At 35.9% G+C, this 24,281-nt stretch overlaps 1 protein-coding gene across 1 annotated transcript in view; it reads right to left on the bottom strand.

Annotated features, from left to right (window-relative positions):
- ARAP2 (ArfGAP with RhoGAP domain, ankyrin repeat and PH domain 2) overlaps window positions 1-24,281 on the bottom strand; it is a 121,770-nt gene that overhangs the window by 50,231 nt on the left and 47,258 nt on the right. Inside the window, exons 9-18 of the mRNA XM_013949576.2 lie at window positions 19,678-19,793; window positions 18,305-18,504; window positions 17,385-17,470; window positions 16,557-16,739; window positions 12,502-12,676; window positions 10,998-11,132; window positions 7,418-7,562; window positions 4,246-4,348; window positions 3,409-3,607; window positions 1,278-1,341 (exon numbers count right to left, since the gene is read on the bottom strand). Coding sequence (XP_013805030.1) covers window positions 1,278-1,341; window positions 3,409-3,607; window positions 4,246-4,348; window positions 7,418-7,562; window positions 10,998-11,132; window positions 12,502-12,676; window positions 16,557-16,739; window positions 17,385-17,470; window positions 18,305-18,504; window positions 19,678-19,793 — 1,406 coding nt within the window. The remainder of the gene's footprint in view (window positions 1-1,277; window positions 1,342-3,408; window positions 3,608-4,245; window positions 4,349-7,417; window positions 7,563-10,997; window positions 11,133-12,501; window positions 12,677-16,556; window positions 16,740-17,384; window positions 17,471-18,304; window positions 18,505-19,677; window positions 19,794-24,281) is intronic.

Here is a 24,281-nt window from a genome sequence, read left to right as displayed (position 1 = left end):
AAAAATTTGACATATTCATGGTCATAATACATCAGCCAGTGCCCCTGTTGAAATTATTTTCAAATAGTCCAGAATTTCCATTAAACTATTAAAGAAGTTCAGGGAAAACCTGTCTTCACTTGACAGAAATATTAAAATGAAGAAATAATAAAATCTGACTTGGAGCTATAAGTTTTGCTCAGCACTGATATCTATGAAATTAGATGTATGGTTTGCATTAATCTGCTGGACTGTACCTTGAACAGGATACCTCTGGTTCCTTAGTTGCTCCGTGCATCTTATTTAACGCTGAACCTTTCAATATGATTCTTGAAAAAATTCAAGGAAAAGGTGTTTGTTTCTGATCTACATCACCTTATTAAATTCTGATATGCTACATGTTTTTGAAACTTAAACAGTATCTGAGGAAGACTTAAAATTGACACAAGTTGCAAGGAGCTTCTCCAACTGTGCATAGAAGTCAAAGGTATCTATTTTTTTGTTTGTTTTCCCAAAAGAGATGCAATCAATCTTCCTTTTTTGACCTATCAGCTGTTCAGAAGACTGAGCAAACACAGGATCATTTCCTATGCAGATGTTTGCCCAATATTCTATCCATGAGATATTCTATCATAAAATAATTCTCATTTCCAATAATTTTATTTTCCTCTTTAAATTGGACCCCATATATAAGGCAGAAATACCCTATCAGAAGCCTAATCCCATTTTATAAGTTTCACCCTCCCATATCACTACATTTGACAGAGCCACGATAGCAGAACACTGAAGCAGACATGGATTATGCTTGCTCCTCAAGCATATTTTTTTTCTAGCTAGTAATGCTGCTAACTGAAATCAGACATTACAATAAGACTAACCAAGCCAATAATACATACCCTCTCAAGTCCTAATCTACACAGATTTACAGAGAGAATTCTGGGACATAAGAGTGGTAGAAACTGAGAAGTAAGTGATAAATGCTCCTCAGAAGTACTTTTTTTCTTTGCAGGCTAAAGGAAGTTAGGCCCTTTTGAAGAAACAATTATTGGCAGACTAATCTGACTGGGAATAATTTTCTCAGTGGGAAAACTGCATTTAATTAAGCAGTACTTGTTAGCATTTCCTGACACAGACATAAAATGTAATTAATACACAAAGCCTTTCCTATTTTAAAAAGTCTGCAAATTTACTGTCTCTCTAGCAACCGCAAGTGAAAAAGCCCCACGACTGATCAGCAAGAATTCTAAGACACCAATATATAGGCAGATCACAAAGCTTTATTCAAATGGGGACCTTACCTTCCTTTTTCAACAAGCAGCAGGACATCTATTTTTTCTCCACTTTGCATCACACTACTGATTGCTAAAAACAGAGCACACACACATTCATGTTATATACATATACACATATATATACATACACACACAAGTACACACATATAAATATTTTTTCAGTGATCTTCAGTGACAGAAGCACCATGAAATTCTTAAAAACATTTAAAATATAGAATGTCGCTTGGTAATAGAAACAAAGCTCCATATTTATCAAAACAAAACACTACAATAAAATCAACTGTAAAAATGCCAGAAAACAATAAAGAAACATTAAACAGATACTTTTTAAATGTGAAAACATGCTACAGTGTTGCATCACATTAAAATTAAACTTGTAAATACAAATTTTATGGGACATAAAGGTTCAGAAGTAAACTGGATTCTTGAATCCATCCTGACGACTGTGGATATTTGCAGTAATGTATCTTGGAGAAAATTCTCACGTACAGCGTCAAGATCACTGCCACCCTTTATATTGATTTATATTATTCCTGTTCAAAAACAAATTAAAAAAATCCCCAAACTCTTCCCTGGAAAACACCTATGTTACACATAATAACAAGATAATACTTCTGGGTAGTTCTGGGTAACAGTGATCATAAAATTATACTGTGGACTATAATAACAATAAACAGGTAAATTACATGTAACCTGTTTACTAATTCAGAATTCTGAAAAGTTAATTCTTTCAAAGTTTAGATTTTATAGATCATCCACATCTGATCTCATCTAATCTCTAGAGAAAACAAATTCCTGAATATCAAAGAAGTTCAGTAAACATATCATATAATGTTTCTGTATCACCTTTACTCCTGGCCTCATTTACATTCACTGACTCAATATCAAGAAGGTAAGTGCCTAAATCTGCACTGATAATTGATTATTCAGCAAACTTCATTTATACAATTCAGTCTTCTTAATAGTGAAGCAGTCTTATTTGAGGGAAAACAGAAATCAATGGAAATATAGGGTATGGACACATTTCCAAGGAATACCGCTCTGTTATACTACTAATACTTGTTAATCAAAATCTGAGCAATGATTTTCAACAAAAGCTAAAGGCAAGTTTACTTTCTATACTTGAGATAAAAGCAGATTTTGAATATTCATATGATTAAGGTAAAAGCAATTGCAGTTGCATCACCAAAGTATGGAAAACAGTTCTCATACTCCCCGACCTTTTAATTCTGAATTAAGATCAGAAAGTATTCACAAGTTTAAATGACAGCTGGAGGCACAAGAGTATTCCTGAGTAAAAAGTACTTTCACATTGTTATTCACAGCAAATGTTCGGTGGCAGTAAATAAGCCACTGAAAGCCCAATGGCATTTAGGCAAGGTCCTGCAAACCAATCTGAAATGTAACAACATCTACAAAGACAATCATCAATACAGTGCTAAATTATTTTATCTACACTACTTTGTATAAAATCTCAATTTATTTTTTACTTTCCTCTATGGCATATTGTCCTGCTCAGTATAACAACAACTAAGGCAGATATGCTTAAAAAGGGCTCAAAGCATAATTACAGACATTGATATAAAAATGGTGATGGAAGACCATTTGTCTAAATATTCTTAACTTTTCCACATCATGAAATTGAGCAAAGATGACTGTTAGCATCAGAAAAAAGAAAAGCCTATTAGTCTCTGAAATAGTCTTCAAAGAGAATTATAATTTTTCCTGTACTTTTGAGTATTTTAAAACTAGGCCTGTCAATCATCTCAAGAATAGGTTCTGCAGTGAGCACTTCTGCACTGTCAAAAAGATAAGACAATAGTCCCAAAAGGTCATGTATTATTATACAATTCTGTACTCTTGTAAGAAAGATATTGCTGCAACTGGAACAAAAATTGTCTTCATTCATTACGAAGCAGTGAAAATATCTCCAGTGTGTGCCATCAAGTAGGGGAAAAAAACAAGACAGAACTTTACCATATTTAGAAGAGAGTTGGGATAGCATCTGGTTCACGCAAAGGAATGTTTACTGAGCTCCCTAATGTTCATGATTTTAAAATGCAATCGGAATCATGACAACAGTGAATTAATTCTATAGAGAATTTCCAGCATTCTAGATGTTAACTGAAATTCTTACTTAGTTCTTGTAGCCTCCTTAAATATATCGAGTCTTCTTGAGCGTTCTCCATTTCAAGACAAAAATGCAGGCTAGACTTGTCTAGAGCAAACCAGCCCTTCCGCCACTGGTCCAGGTTGTGGCAGTCCTTGTAGTACAGCTGCCCAATCAGATCACAGTCTCTCTCCAATAAGCATCCAGCCACAGGCGGAACAAAATGCTACCAAATGGAACGAGATGAGTCAGAAAAACAAAATATTGCAAATCTATAAGATACAAAGATGAAACTTGCATTAAAAGATGACTTTTGGATTAATCACTCATAAAAGGACATAAACACTAAGTTTAAATTATAAAATCAAGTACAGCACATTTTTCTCCACTCACACTATACAATCCAAATGTTTTCCTTTTAAGTTGCAATCAATTTTATTAGCAACATGACTATTAGTATCTGGTACTGTATTTGGTACTGTATTGCTTTAGGAATTGTTTCTTGAAAAAGAAATACAAATTGCAACCATAAACATTTTAGCTGAAATAAACTCAGAGAGTATATGTCACTATCCACTGAAACGAGCAGCTATTCTTATTCTTACATTAGAGCACCTTTAAGATATTCATAAGGCCAGTATTAAAATGTTATTTCAATTCCTTTTCCATTTCATTGTATTACCTCGTTTCAAACACTAAATCACAGAATTTATTTCTTCCTGCTGTAAAAAAAAAACCTTTACACATGAGATAGATCAGTATTCATCAAGAATGGCTTCCCAGAAGATTTTAAGCCAACAATGCCACTTTATTCTTTGTGCAAAGGCTCCTGGCCTAACTTGAAAAGGTAATTATCAGTATTACCTTAGCTATTGCCCAAGTCCATTTTCTTTGTGAATACGCAGTTTCAGCTCCAAATAGGAAAACACGTTCTGACAGTAAGTAGATTTCAAAGGTAAAGATGTCCCTAAAGCAAGCAAGAGGAAAAAGACAGCTGTATTTAGTCTTCATAATGGTAGACAAGCAAGAATACAATTTCTCTCTGTATAGTTTCATTATTTCATTCCTATGGAATCCATCTGCATTTCTTCTCTGATATTACAACCTGCCTAATAACATAGGGTATTTTATATAACACAGCATGATCAAAGTACCTTTCAGGTCAATAATACATGTTTGAAGGCTACTGCATTCAATTCTGAAAATAATACATTTTTTTTTTTAAGTATAGTCATTAATATTCAGAGGGAATCATTTGCTTTTGCAATTTCATGCAGTTTCAGCAAGAATATTGCCATGATGCATTTAAAACATTTTGTTTAGGTTCAATACAAGCAGACCAAATAATTGACCAGGAAGTTGCAAACAAGTTACTATAGAATCACAGAAACGTTGGTTGTAAGGGACTTCTGGAGATCATTTGGCCTAATCTCATGCTCAAAGCAGGACTATCACTAACCCTGAATCAGGTCACCAATGGTTTTGTCTAGCCAAGTCTTGAAAAACTTCAAGCATGGAGAATTTACTGTTTCTACTGGTAGCCTGTTTCAGTCCTCTGCAACCCTTCTAATGGAAAGGCTTCTCCTAGCTTCCAAACTGAGCCTCCCAAGTGGCAATTTGTGGCCACTGCCCTCCTTATATTGCCTGCCACTACCAAGAGTTTGGCTCTGTCACGTTTCTACCCTTTTAAGTAGCTGTAGTAGCTCAAGAAGTTCTTAAAAGATGTTTCTTATTTTAATATATTGTTGTTTTAAAAAATGCACCGATTTATTTCCAATTGTAACTCTCAAGTAATGAATATTATAAAAACCTATACTAAAATAGTATAGTATATTAAAAAAATGAGTATGAAAGACAAACCGTTTGAAACCGGAGTGGAACTGAGAACATGAATACCTTGTTGGGCCTACAGTCAATCTTTAATATATAAATTATAGTTTATCATTTCAGTATTATTCACCTGTGACCTCTCCCTAAAATCTAAATCAGTTGGAATAGACTTTTTCCTTTCAATGTTGGAGCCTGAGATTTGTCTAGTCAGTCTGGGGAACTGAAACTGCATCACTTCTTTCTTTTGAATGACCACTTTGAAAATTATATGTAAATACTTAATTCTGACTAACAGAATAAACATTTTAAGGACAGATTGTTTCACTACACAAAATATGGAACTTAGCAAAGCTTAACATAAAACTATCCAAATACAGATCTCAGGTACAGCACATCATGGTGTCTGTCATTCCCCCAAAGTGAGGTATTTATTTGACATATTTTTAATTTAGGTATTATCCAACCATCTGGAGATGTAGAAAGCAATAGGCTAGATTCCATGACAGAAGAGAAAAGTGATATTTTTCTTTTTTCTGGATACTATTAAGGGATGCTACTGCAGAATAAGGAAGACCATGTCCATTGTATTTTATAGTATGATGATGGATCACCATTTGTCAGGATTTCTCCCCTCCCACCCCCTTAATTTCTGTAATAGTTAAGGTCCTTTCTTCACAGCATCCTTTCCTGAGGCATACTGAAGAGATCCCATTCTTTCACAGGCATCCCTTGCAGCTTCAAGTGTTACAGTATTATATATACAGTACAAGAATCTGTTTGTTAGTTTTCACATACACAAAAGGCTAAAAAGAAATGTTATAGAGTCTGTTAGGAATCCACTACCCGCAGTGTGCGTGTGCGCACATGCGTGCTGAAATCCTGCCTCAGCCAAGTTAAGAGGAACAATGACAACTGATTTCTGTGTTGCTACAGTTTTACTTTACAACACATCTTGTAGTTCCTTCTGTGTATTGATACTTTGGACAAAATTAAAAATTATTTCCATTGAGCTTTTTGCAGTCAAAGCAAAACACCTTTGTCCACCTCTGTCAGTCAATTACAGTCATTCATAAACCAGGAATTTTCTTCCTCCCCATGCCCCGCTTTTTCAGGTAAAGTTTCAGAATTCATAAGAACTGGTCATCTCTCCCACAAAAACTTCATATTTATCCATTCCCAGTGGGGCGGTATTTGAACACCTCAGAAGAACTAATTAATGTTTCAAAAATGCTTAGAAGTTGGGGAGTACTCTTGGAAATACCTTTTTTTTTCCTCATGACTCTGAGACAGTCAAACATGCGCATACACACAGTTTTTACTCTGTATTAATGTTTTGTATAAAACCAAAATGATTTCCTTTAAACTTTCACTTTCAAAGGAGTGCAAAAGGTTAACTAATATTTGTTGTGCCATTTATATCTTATTTCAATATCTGTCATCCTTGTATTTTACACTCAAGACAATAGCCGATTTCTGTAAACACACAATATTGTAAATAGATGACAGCATGCGTGAGAGATGTGACTTTTTCTGTGGTCTTGTTTTTCTTTTACATGGAGACCACCTTGTAAGGAGTCTTCAAGAGGCAGAATGCTTGTTTCACAATTCCACTCTCTCTGTGTTGAAGGAGCCTGGTATCTACCTTTGTGCCTAAGTTGGAGAAGTTGAGGAGTGGAAGCAGCCAGAAAAAGTCATCATCTTCAAACTAACTGACTGTTCAACAGCTATACTGTTGTGCTCAACTGCAGAACAAAGAATGGGTTTCAGAAGCCAACAGATCCCTGACCAAAACCAAAAGGATTGTAGAAAACTCTAAACTGCTGTATTATTATCAGGAAGAAACAAAGCAAGAGTTTTAGCTTGAGGCAGAGGCCAGTCCCAGAAAGAAAAACAACTATTAATTGTTCAATTTATCATTGTGTGACCTTTTAAGTGTTGTGAATATGCACTACAGTTTTAATAAGAAACAGATGTATCTAATTTATGCTGCCCTTTTAAATTACCCTAACATTTTTATTATATCACTATAAAAAAGAATCCCCAAATACCACTTAGCACTTATTTCTTGAAGTCAACATAAAACAACTCAGCTTTTTTCTAAAATGCATGTTCAAAATTCAGGGACAAATGAACAACCATGAAAACCCAGAACAGAAGTGTTACAATATCTGTATTTATTTATTAAATTATTAACTCTGGAACTTACCCTCTGTTTAAAAAGAAGTCTGACTTGTGCACTACGAGACAAATAACCTCACTGATGTCAATCATTCCATTAGGAGTGGTAGCTTTATCATTTTCATAGTAGGTTAGAAAGCCACTTTCCAAAGTGCACCATCTTCTGTTGCAATCTGTGATTAAAGAAATAATGGAAAAATCAGGTGCTATAATAAAAACAAAAAAGAAAAAAAACCCCACTCTTCCTATAAAACTTGCCTCACAGGATGCACAGTGATACATTTATGATGAAATCTCAGTCCCATTGACTTCAGTAGACCAGAAATTCAATATCTGTGTTGATACTAATTAACCTACAGAAACTCTAGCACATGGTAATTCAATAAAATAATATTTCATATATAATGCACTCACTTTTATTTTATGAGTGTATTAAATTGCTTTGTAAGCTTTGCTTTACCATTGTACAGAGCTTTTACTTTACTGCATTTCCTTTATCCAGAGCTTGATGAGGGAAGAGGTAATACATAGTATTATGCTATATGTTTAGCACAGAGAGTTAAGAAAGCAAAAAGAAAACACACTATGAAGTTAGAAACACTGAAAACTGCAGGAACAATATATCCCGATGATAGCAAACTTCAAAACAAATGGGTGAATCATTGCATGTAATAGCAAAAAAGGGCTACTTTTTCTTTCATGTTAGCTGAAAACAGAGGCCAAGACAAAGTCAATCTCTTTTCCACTGTTAGGGGATGCTAGGCTGCCCACTCTTTGTCACAAGACCAAGGAAAACAATTTAAACCTGTCAAATACTCTAGAAAAATAAAATCGTACATATTAGAACTTATATTCACTGCAGGCTACTATGAACATAAGGAAAGCACTATAAGAAGTTGTACTATTTAACATAATCAAGAAAATATAAAAAATACCCTACTGAAATAGTACAGCCTGTCAACCTGAAGAACATACAGAAACTATATTAAATAGAACAACCCTTTCAAGATGCATCGGTGGTGGAGCTCAATTTTCTCCTCCTGCAGGCCCAAATAACAGTGAAATTATACAGACTTTATTCCCAGATTACTGGGCTAGATAAATATATATACTGTAGACAGGCTGTACCTATAGCCATTTTGGGATGGCATGTTCACATTAGAATGAGCTGGAGATTTCTACTGTGGCAACTAACTCATATACCTGGGGAGGGTAAATTCATTTAGCAACACTGTAGTTTACAGAATGCTAACATTCATACAGTGCATAACATGCATACAGTGCAACATGTAACAATTTACAGATGCTAAGTATGGTTAAAATTACAAAGTTAAGAAATATTATCCTGAAGTAACTTTGAATGAGATCTATTAGGCTATCTGGAAATTATCATGTATATTTTTGTTAAAAAAATAATCATACAAGGTGAAGAAAAAAATCTGTAGAGCAACTCAAAGTACTATTTGGCACATTTAATGTTTTACTCCCTGTTAGGAACCTAAATATGAATACAACATGTAAAATAACATATTAATGACTATTTACTACTCAATATATTAATTCATTCATTTTAGTTTACAGCTGTTTCTCAGAATATAATTTGAGGTGCATCTATGCTCAGCACTACACAGAAGCAGGTCCTAAGAGAAAATACTCTGTTTTTTTCTTTAAAATCCCTATAATTTCATATATTCTGGTAAAGTATTCATGATGATTTGGTAAAATAGCTCTGGAGGACAATATCAATAATAGTAATAACAATAATAACAACAACTCCACACCGTTCTAGTTAGCTAATACTTGATATATTAACTGATAATTTACCGGATTTGTTTACCTGGTACAAAATTGCTGTATGGTTCATTCATGTGTTATAAATACCTGCATACTATTTTAGACTGTCATTTATTTATTACTATTATCTTTTGGTTACTTTCAATCCAGTTTTATGTATATTCTATCCAAATACAGATATTAAATACTAAAATAAACATGAGATAAAGGTTTTGAAAATATACAGGTCTACAGGAGTCGAGCACAAAACTTGATTTGAAGGGTTTGATTGTTTGGGGGGTTTTCTCCCTCTTGTTCCCCCCACCCCTGTCCCCAAAGGGTGTCCATGCTAGAAAGCACTTCACTGCTTTACTATTGCATGAATTGTTACCACTCTCACGGATAATTTTGGAATGGCAAGCCTTTTAATAGGATGCCATTAAAACTTCTACATTAAAAACTGAGACAAAACCCAACTGAAACCACCAAAGCTCTAACCTTTATTTTTTTGATGTATTGCATCAGAACAGCACCCGTGTTTGAGCTCTCTTCCCACTGCTCATCAACAGCTGTTAACTAGCAGACACTTTCCCAAACAGCTATGCATCCCTGCTGAAACCACTGCTTCTGCTATAATGAGAAGTGCACGAAAAGTTGGCTTACTCTCTCCTGCACTATCCAAAATCCACATGATGAAAAACAATCCATTTTTTTCAGGTACGCTGTCTGATTATTATAAAACCCGGGTTCAATTCATAGCGCTGACTAATTTCTTGAGTTTCTGTTTACAATTAGGGCTCTGCCCACAAAGCCATTTCTGTGACAAAAAAGAGAGCACTTAAATTTTCAGCCGTGGCACCAAAGGCAAGACTGACAACTGCCTTGGAAGGAGATTCACACGCTGTGAAAGCACTTAACTATGGTTAGAGAGCTTAACTGGGTTCTGGCTCACAGCCATTTCCTCAAACTGCATTAAAAACAAAACAAAACAAAGCAAAACCCCCCCCAACACTCTGGGGCAGTGCCCCAAACTGAGGCAAGTGCTGTGACCCCATCAGAGAGCGCGCGCTCTCTCCACCCGGTGGGAGCTGAATTAATGAGCGGCAAGCCAGAACTGCTTCAGTACAAGAGCTTACTCCTCCTCACCAGGATTGAACAGCCAGCTCCCTCCCTTGGGCAACGCGACCATCTTCTTGGAATCTTCTCGGACACGGGAGCGAACTGAAACTCTATCTCCCACACACTGCTGCTCTAACCATCACATTTTCTAATGACAGTAAGAAGGGAAAAAAATGGTATCACCAATACCTGACGATCTGCAACATGCATATCCCATATTAGTTCATGTTAATGAGATTTTATGAAAGTACATAGTTACGCAGAAAAAAAATCAACATGGGCAGGAAAAAAAAGATTATAAATTCTATGTTTTAAATAGTAAAAGACCTTTTCTCATAATACCTTTCTAGACATTGCTGAGATATATTAGAGCTCTCAGGCAATAGTAGTTTCCAATTCAAAATTATAACTTTTTTCCCCTCTTTTTTGGCAGTTAGTCATTAAAAGTGAGAAATATTTTTAAATGTTTTTATTTATCAATAATTAACTTAATCATTTTTCAGTAGTTTAATTTTCTTCTTCCTCTCTCTGTCAAACCCTGAATAAACAGATCAAGACAATCATGATTTTCTTTATATGAAAGAGGTCTACAGGATCAAGAAAGCATGTGTCATGTCAAAAACATATGTATCTTTAAAAAAGTAACATAAGAAGCTTAACAGAACCAAATTAATCCATACCATGCATACTCATTCAAATACATAAAAGTAAAATACCTTCTTTTAATTTCTTCTCTGTAAGAAGCTTAGCAGTATTAGAAGAAACTTTGTATAAAAATTCACAAAGAAAAGTGGAATGTGAAGAATCTTGAGAGAAGCCACTTTCAAAACAAGTATCACAGTTTGGGAAATCTATTAAAAAAAGAAAAACAGCAGTAAGTAACACACAGAACTTCCTCTACTACCAGTTATAATCATTTCTCCTCACGTCTTTCTTACTGCATCTGCATAGCTACAGTTGCTCTGTAACACTGTTTAAAAAAGAGTTGCTGCAGGAAGCTTTCATCTTCATGTCTTATTTTGTACACTTCAACAAGAGGGAATTATTTCCTGATGGTTTATCTTGATGTTTACCGCAAACTCTGGCAGCAGCCAGCTGATGATTAGGAGAATCACTGTCAACCTGCAATGACTTCCCTTTCTCCAAGGGGAAGAAGCAAACCCCAGACCAGGCACACCGCAGTGCTGCCCTGGCTATAGAGCTAAGACAAGCAAACTTCTCTCTACAGCCTTAGGACCATTGCACAGCATAAGCAGCAAAAAACATAGCTGCTTGTTTACAGTGATTCAGCTCAACGTACTAGGATCCAATGCCTGCACCTATTTCAAAGCAGAGCTTGTGCAAAACTTAAGGCATTGCTTTTGCTCTAGAAAGCCCCAAGGCATTCAGGAGTTTGCCACTAAGAAGCCTTTGCACTGCTGCTTTGCAGAGCTGCATGAGGCAATGTAAACGAGGTCCAGAAGTATGTCCACACTGCTGGCTGCAGTATAGCATAGCTGATTTCTTCCAGTATAATCTGCGTGTGAACTTTCATTCCCAGACTACTTCAGGTACTTGACAGCCCTTTTAAAAAGTAAACTCAAGCACACCTGTAATTTCTTAAGAACAGCTTTCTGACTTCAAGAGCTTCATAACAGCCACCCATTGAGACCAGACCTGTTCACTTCCAGGGCCAGACCCAAAGTTTATCATGTGCTCTGAGCTGTAACAGAAGTTGTGATTGGAAAAAGGGTGGTTTGGTGGGATAGATCCTATTACAGGTTAAAAAGGTGAGTTATATTTTGGGAGAAGGGTTTGTGAAAACAGGTAGGTCTGAGTGCAGTAGATGCACATATCAACTTAAATCATTTTTAAAAAACACCAACCCCCAGAGGAGTGCTTTGGATAGATGTTAATTATATATAGCCATTTCTTTTCAGGTAAAAGCCTGGTAAAATGGGCAGAACAGATGATGTTTCTCTTCTGTGCTGCAAAACGAGAGTACGAGGCCTCTGAGTTATCACTGAGTATTTAACTACTTTTTTAAGTCCTAAATTTGATGTCTGAACAAAAGACAAGACAATCATACATAACTACATTTGCTATCTGCTAAAATCCAGCTAATGCTGACCCCCCTACATTACCATTGTTCAACTCGATTCCAATTTTTTCTTCTGAGTTCCTTCCTCCCTTTTGTTCAATATAATATCAGAAAACCAAAACAAAGAGAAAATTTCCTACCTGAGAACTTATTATGATAGAGGAATTCCATTTGTAGTCTTTGTCCAGCTTTCTTGGCTAATAAGTATGGAGTACTGTAAACAGGATCTCCAGTGGCACACATAACATCGGCCCCACTGAACAGCAACATCAGAGTTTCCAGTACATCTTGTTTAACTACTGCAGCACACAGGGCCTGATCACACAGAGGGAAAAGAAGTTGTCTGTTTGAATTAGAAAGTTATTGGCAACAAGTACTTGCAATTTAGATGCAAATCCTTTCGCCTCTGATACAGTCCCCCTGCATCCTCAAAGACCATAAACATTGGGAAGTAGCAGGAATCATGAAGTATGGTGTGAATCTACAAAACAACCCAAACTCACCCAACCAAAAAACACCCAACCATCCAAAACCCAAACCCTGCAAGATGTTGCTGACACCAGTTTCACTAGGGCAGGCTAACATGAATTACTATAACTGGAGGAGCAGCTTGCTGTTCATGTCGAAAATTCCCCCTCACCTCCCATCACACATCAAACTACTAAAGACAACATATTATTATTATTATAGACTTTTAGTTCAGCTAAAGAGACAACATCTGATCTTTAAACTCTGTTATTAGGAACTGTAGTGAAACTCAGTAGTTTTTCAAATTCATGGTCTCAGTCAATAAGGTGACCACTGTTTAGTGTGTCTTCATACTTGGTCATCTTCTCTGAGATTTAAAGATATCAGTACTTCCTGAAAAATCCGACCCCTTTCATGTTTCTATATACCAAGGCAGACAGACATCACAAATCCTTTTTGCAAAGATGTTGGCTCACAACCTTAAAACACAGAGTAGCTATATAACTTCAGCAACCTACTCCCTCACAGCTTCTATAATTTAATGTGTATCTAAAATATTTATTAAAGAACAGGCTTTTCTGAAATGATTAAGGCAGAAATTGCTCAACACGATTATTTTTCTTTAAAATTCAGCTGCTCTAATAAACATATAAGCATCCAGAAGGCAAGAGATGACAAGGCAGATAGTTCAGTAAAGGTTCAATAATTACTTGGCAATGACCACCTTATTACATTGTAATTACATGTCTTTGCAGAGAATTTGATCATTACATATTGTATTACCCAGCAGTTAAACGCTTAATTGACAGACACCCTTACTCCATCAAAAAAACTTAAACAGAAACTTTAGAAAAAATCAAGTCTGCAAAATACAGCAAACTATTCAATTTTCTGTGGTCAGCAGTTATGATATTAAAAAACAAAAAAACCCTGTTGCACAGCTATCACCAATAAAAAAACAAACAAACAAATGTTTTACATTACAAAGATGTAAAGAGTTCCCCATTAAATCTAAGAATGTCTCCTCATTCCAATGAAATACAGTAAATCTGAATTCAAGGGATACAGAGAGATGGCTCCATGCTTTGGCTAGAAGTGTTTTAAAGATAACAATGTTTTTACGTGCCTTTGTTTTGACTTCTTATGTGTATCAGGAGTAGTCAGCATGGCTTCACCAAGAGGAAATCATGCCTAACCAATCTGATAGCCTTCTATGATGGAATGACTGGCTGGGTAGATGAGGGGAGAGCAGTGGATGTTGTCTACCTAGACTTCAGCAAGGCTTTTGACACTGTCTCCCATAGCATCCTCATAGACAAGCTCAGGAAGTGTGGGCTGGATGAGTGGACAGTGAGGTGGATTGAGAACTGGCTGAATGGCAGAGCTCAGAGAGTTGTGATCAGTGGCACAGAGTCTAGTTGGAGGCCTGTAGCTAGCGGTGTCCCCCAGGGGTCAGTCCTGGGTCCAGTCTTGTTCAACTTCTTCATCAGTGACCTGGATGAAGGGACAGAGTGCACCTGCAGCAAGTTTGCTGACGATACAAAACTGGGAGGAGTGGCCGATACACCAGAGGGCTGTGCTGCCATTCAGAGAGACCTGGACAGGCTGGAGAGGTGGGCAGAGAGGAACCTCATGAAGTTCAACAAAGGCAAGTGCAGGGTCCTGCACCTGGGGAGGAATAACCCCATAGGTTGGGGGTTGACCTGCTGGAAAGCAGCTCTGCTGAGAAGGACCTGCGAGTGCTGGTGGACACCAAGTTAAGCATGAGGCAGCAATGTGCCCTTGTGGCCAAGAAGGCCAATGGTATCCTGGGCTGCATCAGGAAGAGTGCTGCCAGCAGGTCGAGGGAGGTGATCCTCCCCCTCTACTCAGCCCTGGTGAGGCCACATCTGGAGTACTGCGTCCAGTTCTGGGCTCCCCAGTACAAGAGGGATGTGGCATTACTGGAGCAAGTCCAGCGAAGGGCTACGAAGATGATTAGGGGACTGGAGCATCTCTCTTATGAGGAAAGGCTGAGAGAGCTGGGCCTGTTTAGCTTGGAGAAGAGAAGGCTGAGAGGAGATCTTATCAATGTGTACAAGTATCTGAAGGGAGGGTGTCGAGAGGATGGAGCCAGACTCTTTTCAGTGGTGCCCAGTGACAGGACGCGAGGCAACGGGCACAAACTGAAACACAGACGCTTCCATCTGAACATGAGGAAAAACTTTTTCACTGTGAGGGTGACAGAGCACTGGAACAGGTTGCCCAGAGAGGTTGTGGAGTCTCCTTCTCTGGAGATATTCAAAACCCGCCTGGACGCGATCCTGTGCAATGTGCTCTAGGTGACCCTGCTTGAGCAGGGGGGTTGGACTAGATGATCTCCAGAGGTCCCTTCCAACCTCAGCGATTCTGTGATTCTGTGATTCTGTATGTAACTATGACATACAACCTATGAAATATATGAAAATGACACTTCCATTTTTGATACAAAAATCATTGAAACAATGAGATCTCTAATGACCAATCAGTTTTTAACACTACCATCTCTCTACACTCTCTGCATACACTTTGAGGCAATTTGACCCATATGTCATTGAATGCATTGAACATATGCATCTTAACTCTTCGATATTCATGAACTCTAAACAATCATGTCTCTGAAATCAACAGATGGTATAAGTCAGTCAACTGGACATCAAAACTATTTAAAATTTAAAACTATAATTATATTTATTCCACTTTATAACCACAGGCAATCTATTTGTGTAGAAAGAAACATTGAGAACTCACATTTTTCATCATTTCATTAATTCTGGCTTGCTTCATTTCTAATTAACTATAAGCTACTATGCAAGTGTGCAAAAGCTACTTTCACCCTTGATAACAATGAATCCTCTAATGTACTGGAATGTTAGAAAGCAGGCATAGAATATATCAGAAATAAATTAAGAAGGAATCTAAACAATTGAAGTGGGAATTTCCATCTATAAAGTGTGAATTTGAAAACAAAGATCTACATTTATTGATGGCACTGAAGAACATATTATAAACACCATAAAGGTATATGCATGTATTCTGCATGCAGGTCTTCTACAAACAAACTAACCAGAAAAAAACCCCAGGAACATAACATTAAAAACGCTTTAAAATACTATAGATATTTCATCCACAGGAAAAAAATCTCAAAAAATTTAAACCTGTAAGATCTATTTTAGAAAAACAGAACAGTGTTTTCTTTTTCTCTTTTTTTTTTTTAATTTCACTGGCAGGATCTGGCTGCTTGCTCCCTACATGAAAACTCAAGGTGAAGTCATTTTAAAACCCATAGACAAGGTGTCTTGTACACAAGTCTTTCAAGGTATCTAAAAGAACAATATACACTCATTGTTACTGGTCTATTTTCAAACCATCACAAGATTACTCTGCAGTTAAATCACTCTTATCCCAAACAACAGCTACCTAATACAGAATGAAAACTTGGAGCCTTTTATACTCGATATAGCTGAGGGCTTTAATACTAGGTCTAGTGCTTGAGATAATAGACTGGACCGACATTGAATAGCTGTCACTAAGAAATCACAACTTCATGAAAAGACATACGTAAAGGCTCCATAACAAGTCTTATTCAGCTCCGTAAGGAATATAGCTCACGATTCTGAATTTATCTTTCACTAGTTTCACAAGTTGACCAAAATGCACAAAGATCAATACAAAAGGCATGGTAAGGACTTATTCATTCTAGTATTACCTTATTCAACTGTTCTTTGGTTTTGTAGAGAAAAGGCGTTTTCCTGAATTTTCCCTCCTTGTATTTTTGTTTAATGAATGCTATCCTTTTTTCCGCAGCGGCATCCTTGTGCAGCTCTTCATCTGGAGGAAGATTTCCTGCCCAAAAACTGTTTGCCCTCTTATTTCCAATGATGATAAAGAGCTGGGTGAAGCATAAGAAAAAGCAAACAAATAAAACCAGCATGAAAGATAACAAGCTAGCGTCTAAATAGTTTTCATCTGCTAAAGTAAAAAAACAAATTTATTAAAAGAAGAGAAAAATGCAGGAGAGAGACTGCAGGAGAGGCAATGGAAGCCTCTTGAAGTCGCAGCTTATGGTGACCTATAAGTGAATAATAAAAGTGTTTACTGTTCTATAGTCATGATTTACCAGCAATAGCAACTCACTTTACAAGACTAACCAAGACTAATACTGCAATGACTCAACCCTGTCTATCAGCATCACTTCTAAATACACCATAGCAACTAACCTTCTAGTGAGGAGACAGTCTCCCTTCTTCTCTCCTCTCCCAAACCTGCCTATCACGATTGCTCTCCAAAACACCTCATTTTCCTTTTTCCTTCCAAAACTACATGCTTCAGGAATGGTAAGAGAAAATGTTACAGATATTTCTCAAAACGAATGAGTATTTTGAATGACTCAGAGATATAGTATTCCCAGAAAGGTCAAGTTTATTAGAATTTAGCATCTATATGTTTCATTTTCTTGCAAGTAAAATAAATAAATAAACAATATACATGCTGTAGTTTTCAAGTCATAACAAAGAGTTAAAATATCACAATATACCTCAATAAGTTCATTGCTCCAAATGCTGGCATCCATTTTTAGGCTCCGGACCTTTGAATCTCTTGGTCCTAGAGATCTGTGCTGTCCTGGAAATCAAAGAATACCTCTACTTAATTAAAGCACTTAAACTGAGTCTCTCTTCTGATGAGGTAACAAAAATACAACTTTAATGAAGACAGATTTATTCTGTTATTTTTTTAAAAAGAAGGTATTTTGTTTGATATTTGAATATACAATAAAACCACTAACACCTCCTTCCACTCTCTCAAAAAAAAATGGGATTGTATTTGGAGCAGAAATTGTGTCCTCTTTAGGTTATACAAATATCATGCAAATTTTACATGTTTGATAGTAAAGAATAAACAAAGTACGCTGTCTGACATAGAACATCCGTTGAAGGGTTTGCTTTGAAAAGAAAGGGCCTAAAGAACTATTTCCCTGCATTTACTGCTTAAGAGCACATTTAAAAGAAAAACAACAAAAGGACATAACTGGATTTGTAGTACTATCTGAAAAAAGATAGCCCTGTTGACAGTAAAATATGGCCAGATATAGTCAAATTAATACCCCAACTTTATACTTTACTGTGTCCACTGAAAATTGTTACACTTCATTGGAATCCAGCCTTGGCAAAAGCCAGCCATTTCCCAAGAAGTGCTAGTGTGCCTTCATTTCCACTAATTGTGAAGGATTATTCATTGGAATGACACCAATCACCTTGCAGACTTGTCATTTATGCATGAAAGTGCTTTAAAATACGGACAAACTTAGTGGTATTAAAAAGTTATGTTCATTTTTTGTTTGTCAAAACTTTTGCAAGGATGGCACTGTAAAAATAAAAAAGCCAACTCAAGGACATGCACAGCTATGCAAATATGACATTTTGTAGAGCCCACATAGCCTATCATTAATTACTCTACCTGCACACTTCTTACAAATGACAACACAGAGATTGATGGATGCCCAGTCAGGATCGGGAGCTTTACAGTCAGCGCAGCTCCTGTTTGACTCATTGAACCAAATCTTCTCAGCTACTTCATAATCAGACAGAGTTTCTGCTATCGATTGCTGCAGTGCTTCAATCCAGTCTTGTTTCTCTCTTTCTGACTCTGCTGTAAAGCTGAAACAATTGACTTTTCTGCATTATTGATCTTTATTTTAAAGCCCAATTAAACAGTCTGTAGTCTCTCCTATTTATTGCATCTATACGTGAAATTAAAGTCAAAAAAATCCTCTTCTACACAGATTTAAATACTGAGATGGAATACATTATTCTGTATTGTTATTCAGTGAAAAAACCCTCAGTCTGCATGTTCAGTTTTCAACAAAACCACTACTAGCATGAGTTACATAGTATTTGCAACTTTCATGTTATGGTCCTGAGTTACTTTCAATCTTTTTAAGTCAACACATGAACTTAAAACCTGTACTTTAACAGCAGCAGAGATTAACTTAAGGAAACATGGAGACTCACTAAGGAGTAAAAATAGGCTTGCTACATGTAACAGTCAAAAAAATGCTTTTCATTTAAATTGATCTTTTTGAAAAATATAAGTAATAATAAAACACACACCAACATGGTGATGGCTTAGAGGAAGTCAAAGAACTTGCTATCTACCAAGTTACCACAGACTCGAAGCACTGATCAAGACTAATTTACCTGCTACTCTGGTCCGCTGAGAATGAAAGGAAATTGTTTGCTTTTCAGTCCACTATCTTGAGGTTAACATTCAGCAATCCAAGGAGAACAAAGTGATTTCTTCCTTTCGTGTATTACTGAGATTTCATTTAAGAAACACTGCTGCACTTAATAAAAGGCTTTCATTTCTTTATTAGCATACACTTTTATTTTGTTTTCTTAAAAATCATTAAATGTCACAGCTTCAGCCAAAGTCAATGGAACCTTCTACTGACTTCAGTGGAGGGTTTTGACATTGGATGGCATACAATTGATTCTTTTTCTTTAAAATGAAATGCTTAATATTAGATGGATGCAGCATTTTTTTCAGTACTGCAGTTTATCATTTCTTTAAGTAAAGTGTTTACAGTAATTTCTTTTCTTTTATCCTTGCACAGAATCATCACAAACTCCTATGTAAAAATATGAATCTGTGGGCATATGATGTCTAGTAAGGGACATAACTACTGAAGCACACAGCTAAACTAAGGAAAGAAATTCCTTCTGATGTTTTTAAAAAAATGCTTAGTATCCTTACTAAAAACATTACTCTTTCACCCAAACTAGGTTAAACCACCACTTTCATATTTTTAATGTAAATATTAAAGTTCTCACCTAAAGCTTTTATAGGGAGTAATTATTTCAAAAGATTGCCTTGCAGTCCGATCCACTTGTTTTACATTTGCCACATTCATAGGGATTAAAGTGATACCAAATCCTGTCTTAAAATCCTAAGGAGAAGACAATAAATTAGAGTTTTCAATTATTCAAGAATCAGAAACAGATACAGAACAATTAAATCAGCATGGTCCAAAAATCCAGGGTCAGTAGTACACTTTTTGGCAACAATATGCAAGGTCTTCCTAATTCATTAAGGGATAACTAAAGCTATACTAAATTATGTCCAAATACTACCCTTCTAATTTTGAAACTTGCTGGAATGATCTTGTTTGATAGCTATTAATAAAGGGAAAAAGGTAAAATAACACACTGCATTAAAATATGCATCTAAAAGTATAGAAGTATCTAGCTTAAATCATGCTTTATGAGCCAAATCATGTTTATATATCTAAATCCTTCTCACTAACAGCAGTTTTGCCTGCTTTTAAACAGAATGTTTTAACAAAATGTATAAAAATTCTAGTTCTTAAACCTTTGGCTGCTCATGCTGCTGATGGATTACATGAACTAAACATGTCAAACATGTTTTAGAGAAAAGCCCTATAGCTAAAAAAGCCAAAAAGTTATTTGTGGCCCAGTTATTAGAGATGTTAAGCATTTTTGCTTCAAAAACTTGAGAACTGAGAAAAATGATTATTTTTTCCATTAAAAAAGGTACTTAAAATAAAAAACAATCTTGCAATACAACAGCCTGGAAAAAATATTCCATAAGGTCTTACGAGGCGCTCTCAAATACAAGTATTTTGGAATCACTAAGTCATATATGTTTATTTCTGACATATTTTGAATACCATCAGTATTTCTTTCTTAAACTAATTTAGATGTTCATCTAACAGTAATCACCTTCACAAGTTTATTTCATGTTTCTTGGAATATTAGCTGACTTCTTGGAAGCACTAACTGCATCAGAAACAAAAAATCCTCACCCAAGCAAAAAAGCCAAATCCACATATCTTGTGATCTGCAAGATGTTTACTAAGTCACTTCTCAAAAGATAGCTGGGTGAGAGCAGATATGAGCAGATATGAATGAGACCACTGCAGATGAAAGTTTCAGCAGAGTTACCTGCATTTGCAGGGGAGGTTGTTTTTCTGCTAAATACGTATTTAAACCTGCATCACTGACAAGTTTCTCTTCACGAAATTTTCAAATTTTGTTAACAACATTAAAGCTCACGTGCAGAGGAAAATTCACAAAACAAGTTACATTTTAAGTACATCAACAACAGGATTAAAGCCATCAAGTATTTCTTTGGTAATGAGTATTCAAGGTGTGGATTTCAGAGTGGATTTATAAAAATTAAAATCTTTCCAACAATCTTTCTAGCTTAGCCGTTCTTCACATAATTATTTTTCTTAAATGTTTCTAGTTCTCCTCTACTCTTATTCCCTGTAACATACACATTTTTATTCTTCTCTCTCAACTTCAGCCCCTCTCCCCACCCATTTTTCTTTATATCAATGGTTTTGATACTGATACATCTGCTTTGGAAAAGACCAAATATCTCTGCGAAGCCTACACAGTCCCTAAATCATCCTCAAAGACCAGTTCTATGGGAAAGGAGTGGACAGTATAATCTCTTTTTGAACATGAACTTGACAGCATGACCTGTAGCAATGAAACATTCTTAAAGCCAGACATCACCACTGACATAAACAGAAGCATGAAATATAGGGTAAACAAGACTGAAGATAGAAAAATACTACTAAATTCTGATTTCCATTAGCAGCAGTGTCTTAAATCGAATGAGCAAGACAAAATGAAAAAATCACCTTTTACTTTCTACACTTAAGTGGTTGGCACTTGTAAGTGGTAAATTGGATGCACGTGTCAATTACTTGTCTATAATTGGCTCTAAGAAGGCCAGATTTTAAAAGGGCAGTAACAAGACTATGCTTGTACCTGGATAACTGTGCACCATATTCTTTGTTATTAAATGACAGCTGAATGACTGCCAGAAAACATGATTAATAGGAGTTTAATATACTCTCAGGTCCAGATTAGAGGTTACCAAAGGTAAAAGAAAAACAATGAAGAAAAGAAGAGTGAACGTAAGGACTATCATATTGAGCCTGATCAGAAGTTCACCTAGTGCATGAAGTAGCCTCCCCTTAAGCACTTGTTATTGGCAACAGTCATAAAAAGAATGTAAACCAAGAAAAGGTACGTTCTCATCTTCCCAAATAAGCTTCCAGCAATCTAGGGACTTCCTGCTCAGAAAGTCCCTGAACAAACAGCTGCTGCCAAGCCATCACACTTAATAGCCATTGACAGCCACGTCCCCAAGGAATTTAAACAAGTTCATGCTTTAAGACCTCCACAGCTGAATTTCCTGAATTTCCCAAATACTAATTGTGCAAAAAAAAGTACTTCCTTTTGTGCATGTATGTTCATTTTAATCTGACAATGAAGAATTTCATTTCATGGCTTTAGCTCTTGTGTTACAGGAAACACCAACAAACCTTTACTTATCTATGCATTCCATACCATTCCATCTTAAAAATCTTTGTCCTATATTCCCTTCTCTTTCCTCTTTTCAAGCTTAAGGGTCCTACACTTTCCCTATCCTAATACCAACTGCTATTTGAAGATAGACACCAAACTTTTTGTACTGAACTTAACAATGCAAAACTTAGCATTTATAAACAAAATAAATTAAATTCAAAGTCTTTACCAATAGCTGGAACACCAGCCCTCAAAAATTTGTATACATACCCAAAGTGTATGACCTGTCCCACTGAAGAGAGAGTAACTGTTTTCATGCTTTTAATTCAATAAGCGTTCAAGAACTTACAATACTGAATTTCAGCGTGAGGAATGTCAGAAAGGTTAAGAAATCAGGAATGAGGAATATACTTTTCAGAACTGAAGAAGAAGGTAAATTAACTGATTTTGTAGGTGTGTGAGAGTAGGGTTATTCCTGTATTGGTCCAAACAAACTCTTCATGGTAACTGTACAACACTTGGCACAAACTAGGCTTTGTGAGTGACAAGTGCACTGGAAGCTAATTTTCAAGGTTCAGAATTATATGCTTTCAAGAGCGCAGCCTGGTTCTCTCCTTCAGAAACAGAAGTGGAAATTGGTACAGAGGGAAAGAAATGCTCCACTTTGAAAGATAAATTCATTCATTTTGAGTGCACAAGAGGACAATAGGGCCATTCAAGCACTACGCAAAATGTACTGACAGCAAGACTAAGCAGTATCTTTTTGGAATAAGAATTGTTTTACTCCTACAGACTGAAAGCTCATTGTTCCAGATAGATTAAACTGTACGTTAAACTTTCTGGCAATAGAGGAAAAGTTTAAGAAGATTCAAAAATACACAGGGAATGCTGAGTGTGTGTGGTTTTGTTTTTTTTTTAATCTTACATGTCTGCATTGATATTATCTGGATGCATTTGCAGAAGGTGAAAAATCAGTTGATAGTAGGAGCTTTTTACGAAAAAACAATTCTTCTTGCATATAATAACAGACCAAAAGTATTCACTAAACAGTCTTTGGATAATCTGTCTTTAAGGAATCTAACACTATTTTCACAAGATATAACTTCAAACTTGAAAAAAAGACTTGATTTAAATAAACAACATAAAAAGCAAGTACAAGTTTACCCTTCCCCCTCACATAAAAATTCTTGGAAATAACTCCCAAGATTTAATTTAATATTTTTAATATTTTCACATTAGAAATATCAGTCCACATTTTTATACAAGAAATTTGTTAGAGGATTAAGGGGATAACAACAGCAGCATACAAGAAGGAATATTGTTGCCATGTTTTCAGGAGAATACATATACATATTTATACACACACTGCACACCTGTCTTTCTTTCCATACTCCCACTGATTTTAAAAAGGCCCATTAATATTTGAGACTCTGTTCTTGTCCTACTGTCCATACACAGAAAGTTCTTGACCTTTAATCACACTTTTCTGATCAAAGTTCCAAAATACAGTCTTACACATTTCCTTGAATTTACCTCTGCTATTTGCAATAGCTTATTAGGTGTACTTTTGGGAAACTATCACCAGGTTTGTGAAAATTAGACTAAAAATTACATCTGAAAAAAACTGGGAAGCGCCTTAACAATTTTACGTGATTTAGACTTTTCCTTTATACTAACCCTATGCCATTTTGATTCCCTTCAAGTAGCCAAATTATTTCAAAGATATTAAAGGCCAGTAACTAGAACAGTTCAAGCAAGGCAATCATAGCTTAGGTAGCATAGCATAGGTATATAGTTCAGACGAAGTATATAGTCCAGCCCTTCTAGCTAGCAAGAAAGGCTAATTTTTGCAACAGAAAGATGGAGAAAATTGTTTCCATATTAATAAAAAATTAAGACACACTTATGCATCAGAGTTTGAGAAACAGTGACTAACAGTGCAGAAACTGCTTTGATGATATTAATTCTTCTCCACAAGTTTATATTGATTTCCTCTTCTTTTAAATTATACTTTGCCTTTGCCTCCCCAGTTATCTTTCATCAGGCTTTCCCAATCTTTAAGGACTAATGTCCCTTATTTCAGCCTAAAATCT

The sequence above is a fragment of the Apteryx mantelli genome, chromosome 5 (genome assembly GCF_036417845.1).
Source record: "Apteryx mantelli isolate bAptMan1 chromosome 5, bAptMan1.hap1, whole genome shotgun sequence".
Taxonomy (NCBI): Eukaryota; Metazoa; Chordata; class Aves; order Apterygiformes; family Apterygidae; genus Apteryx; species Apteryx mantelli.
Note: the sequence above shows the minus strand (reverse complement) of the source record. Positions and strands in the feature narration are given on the sequence as shown.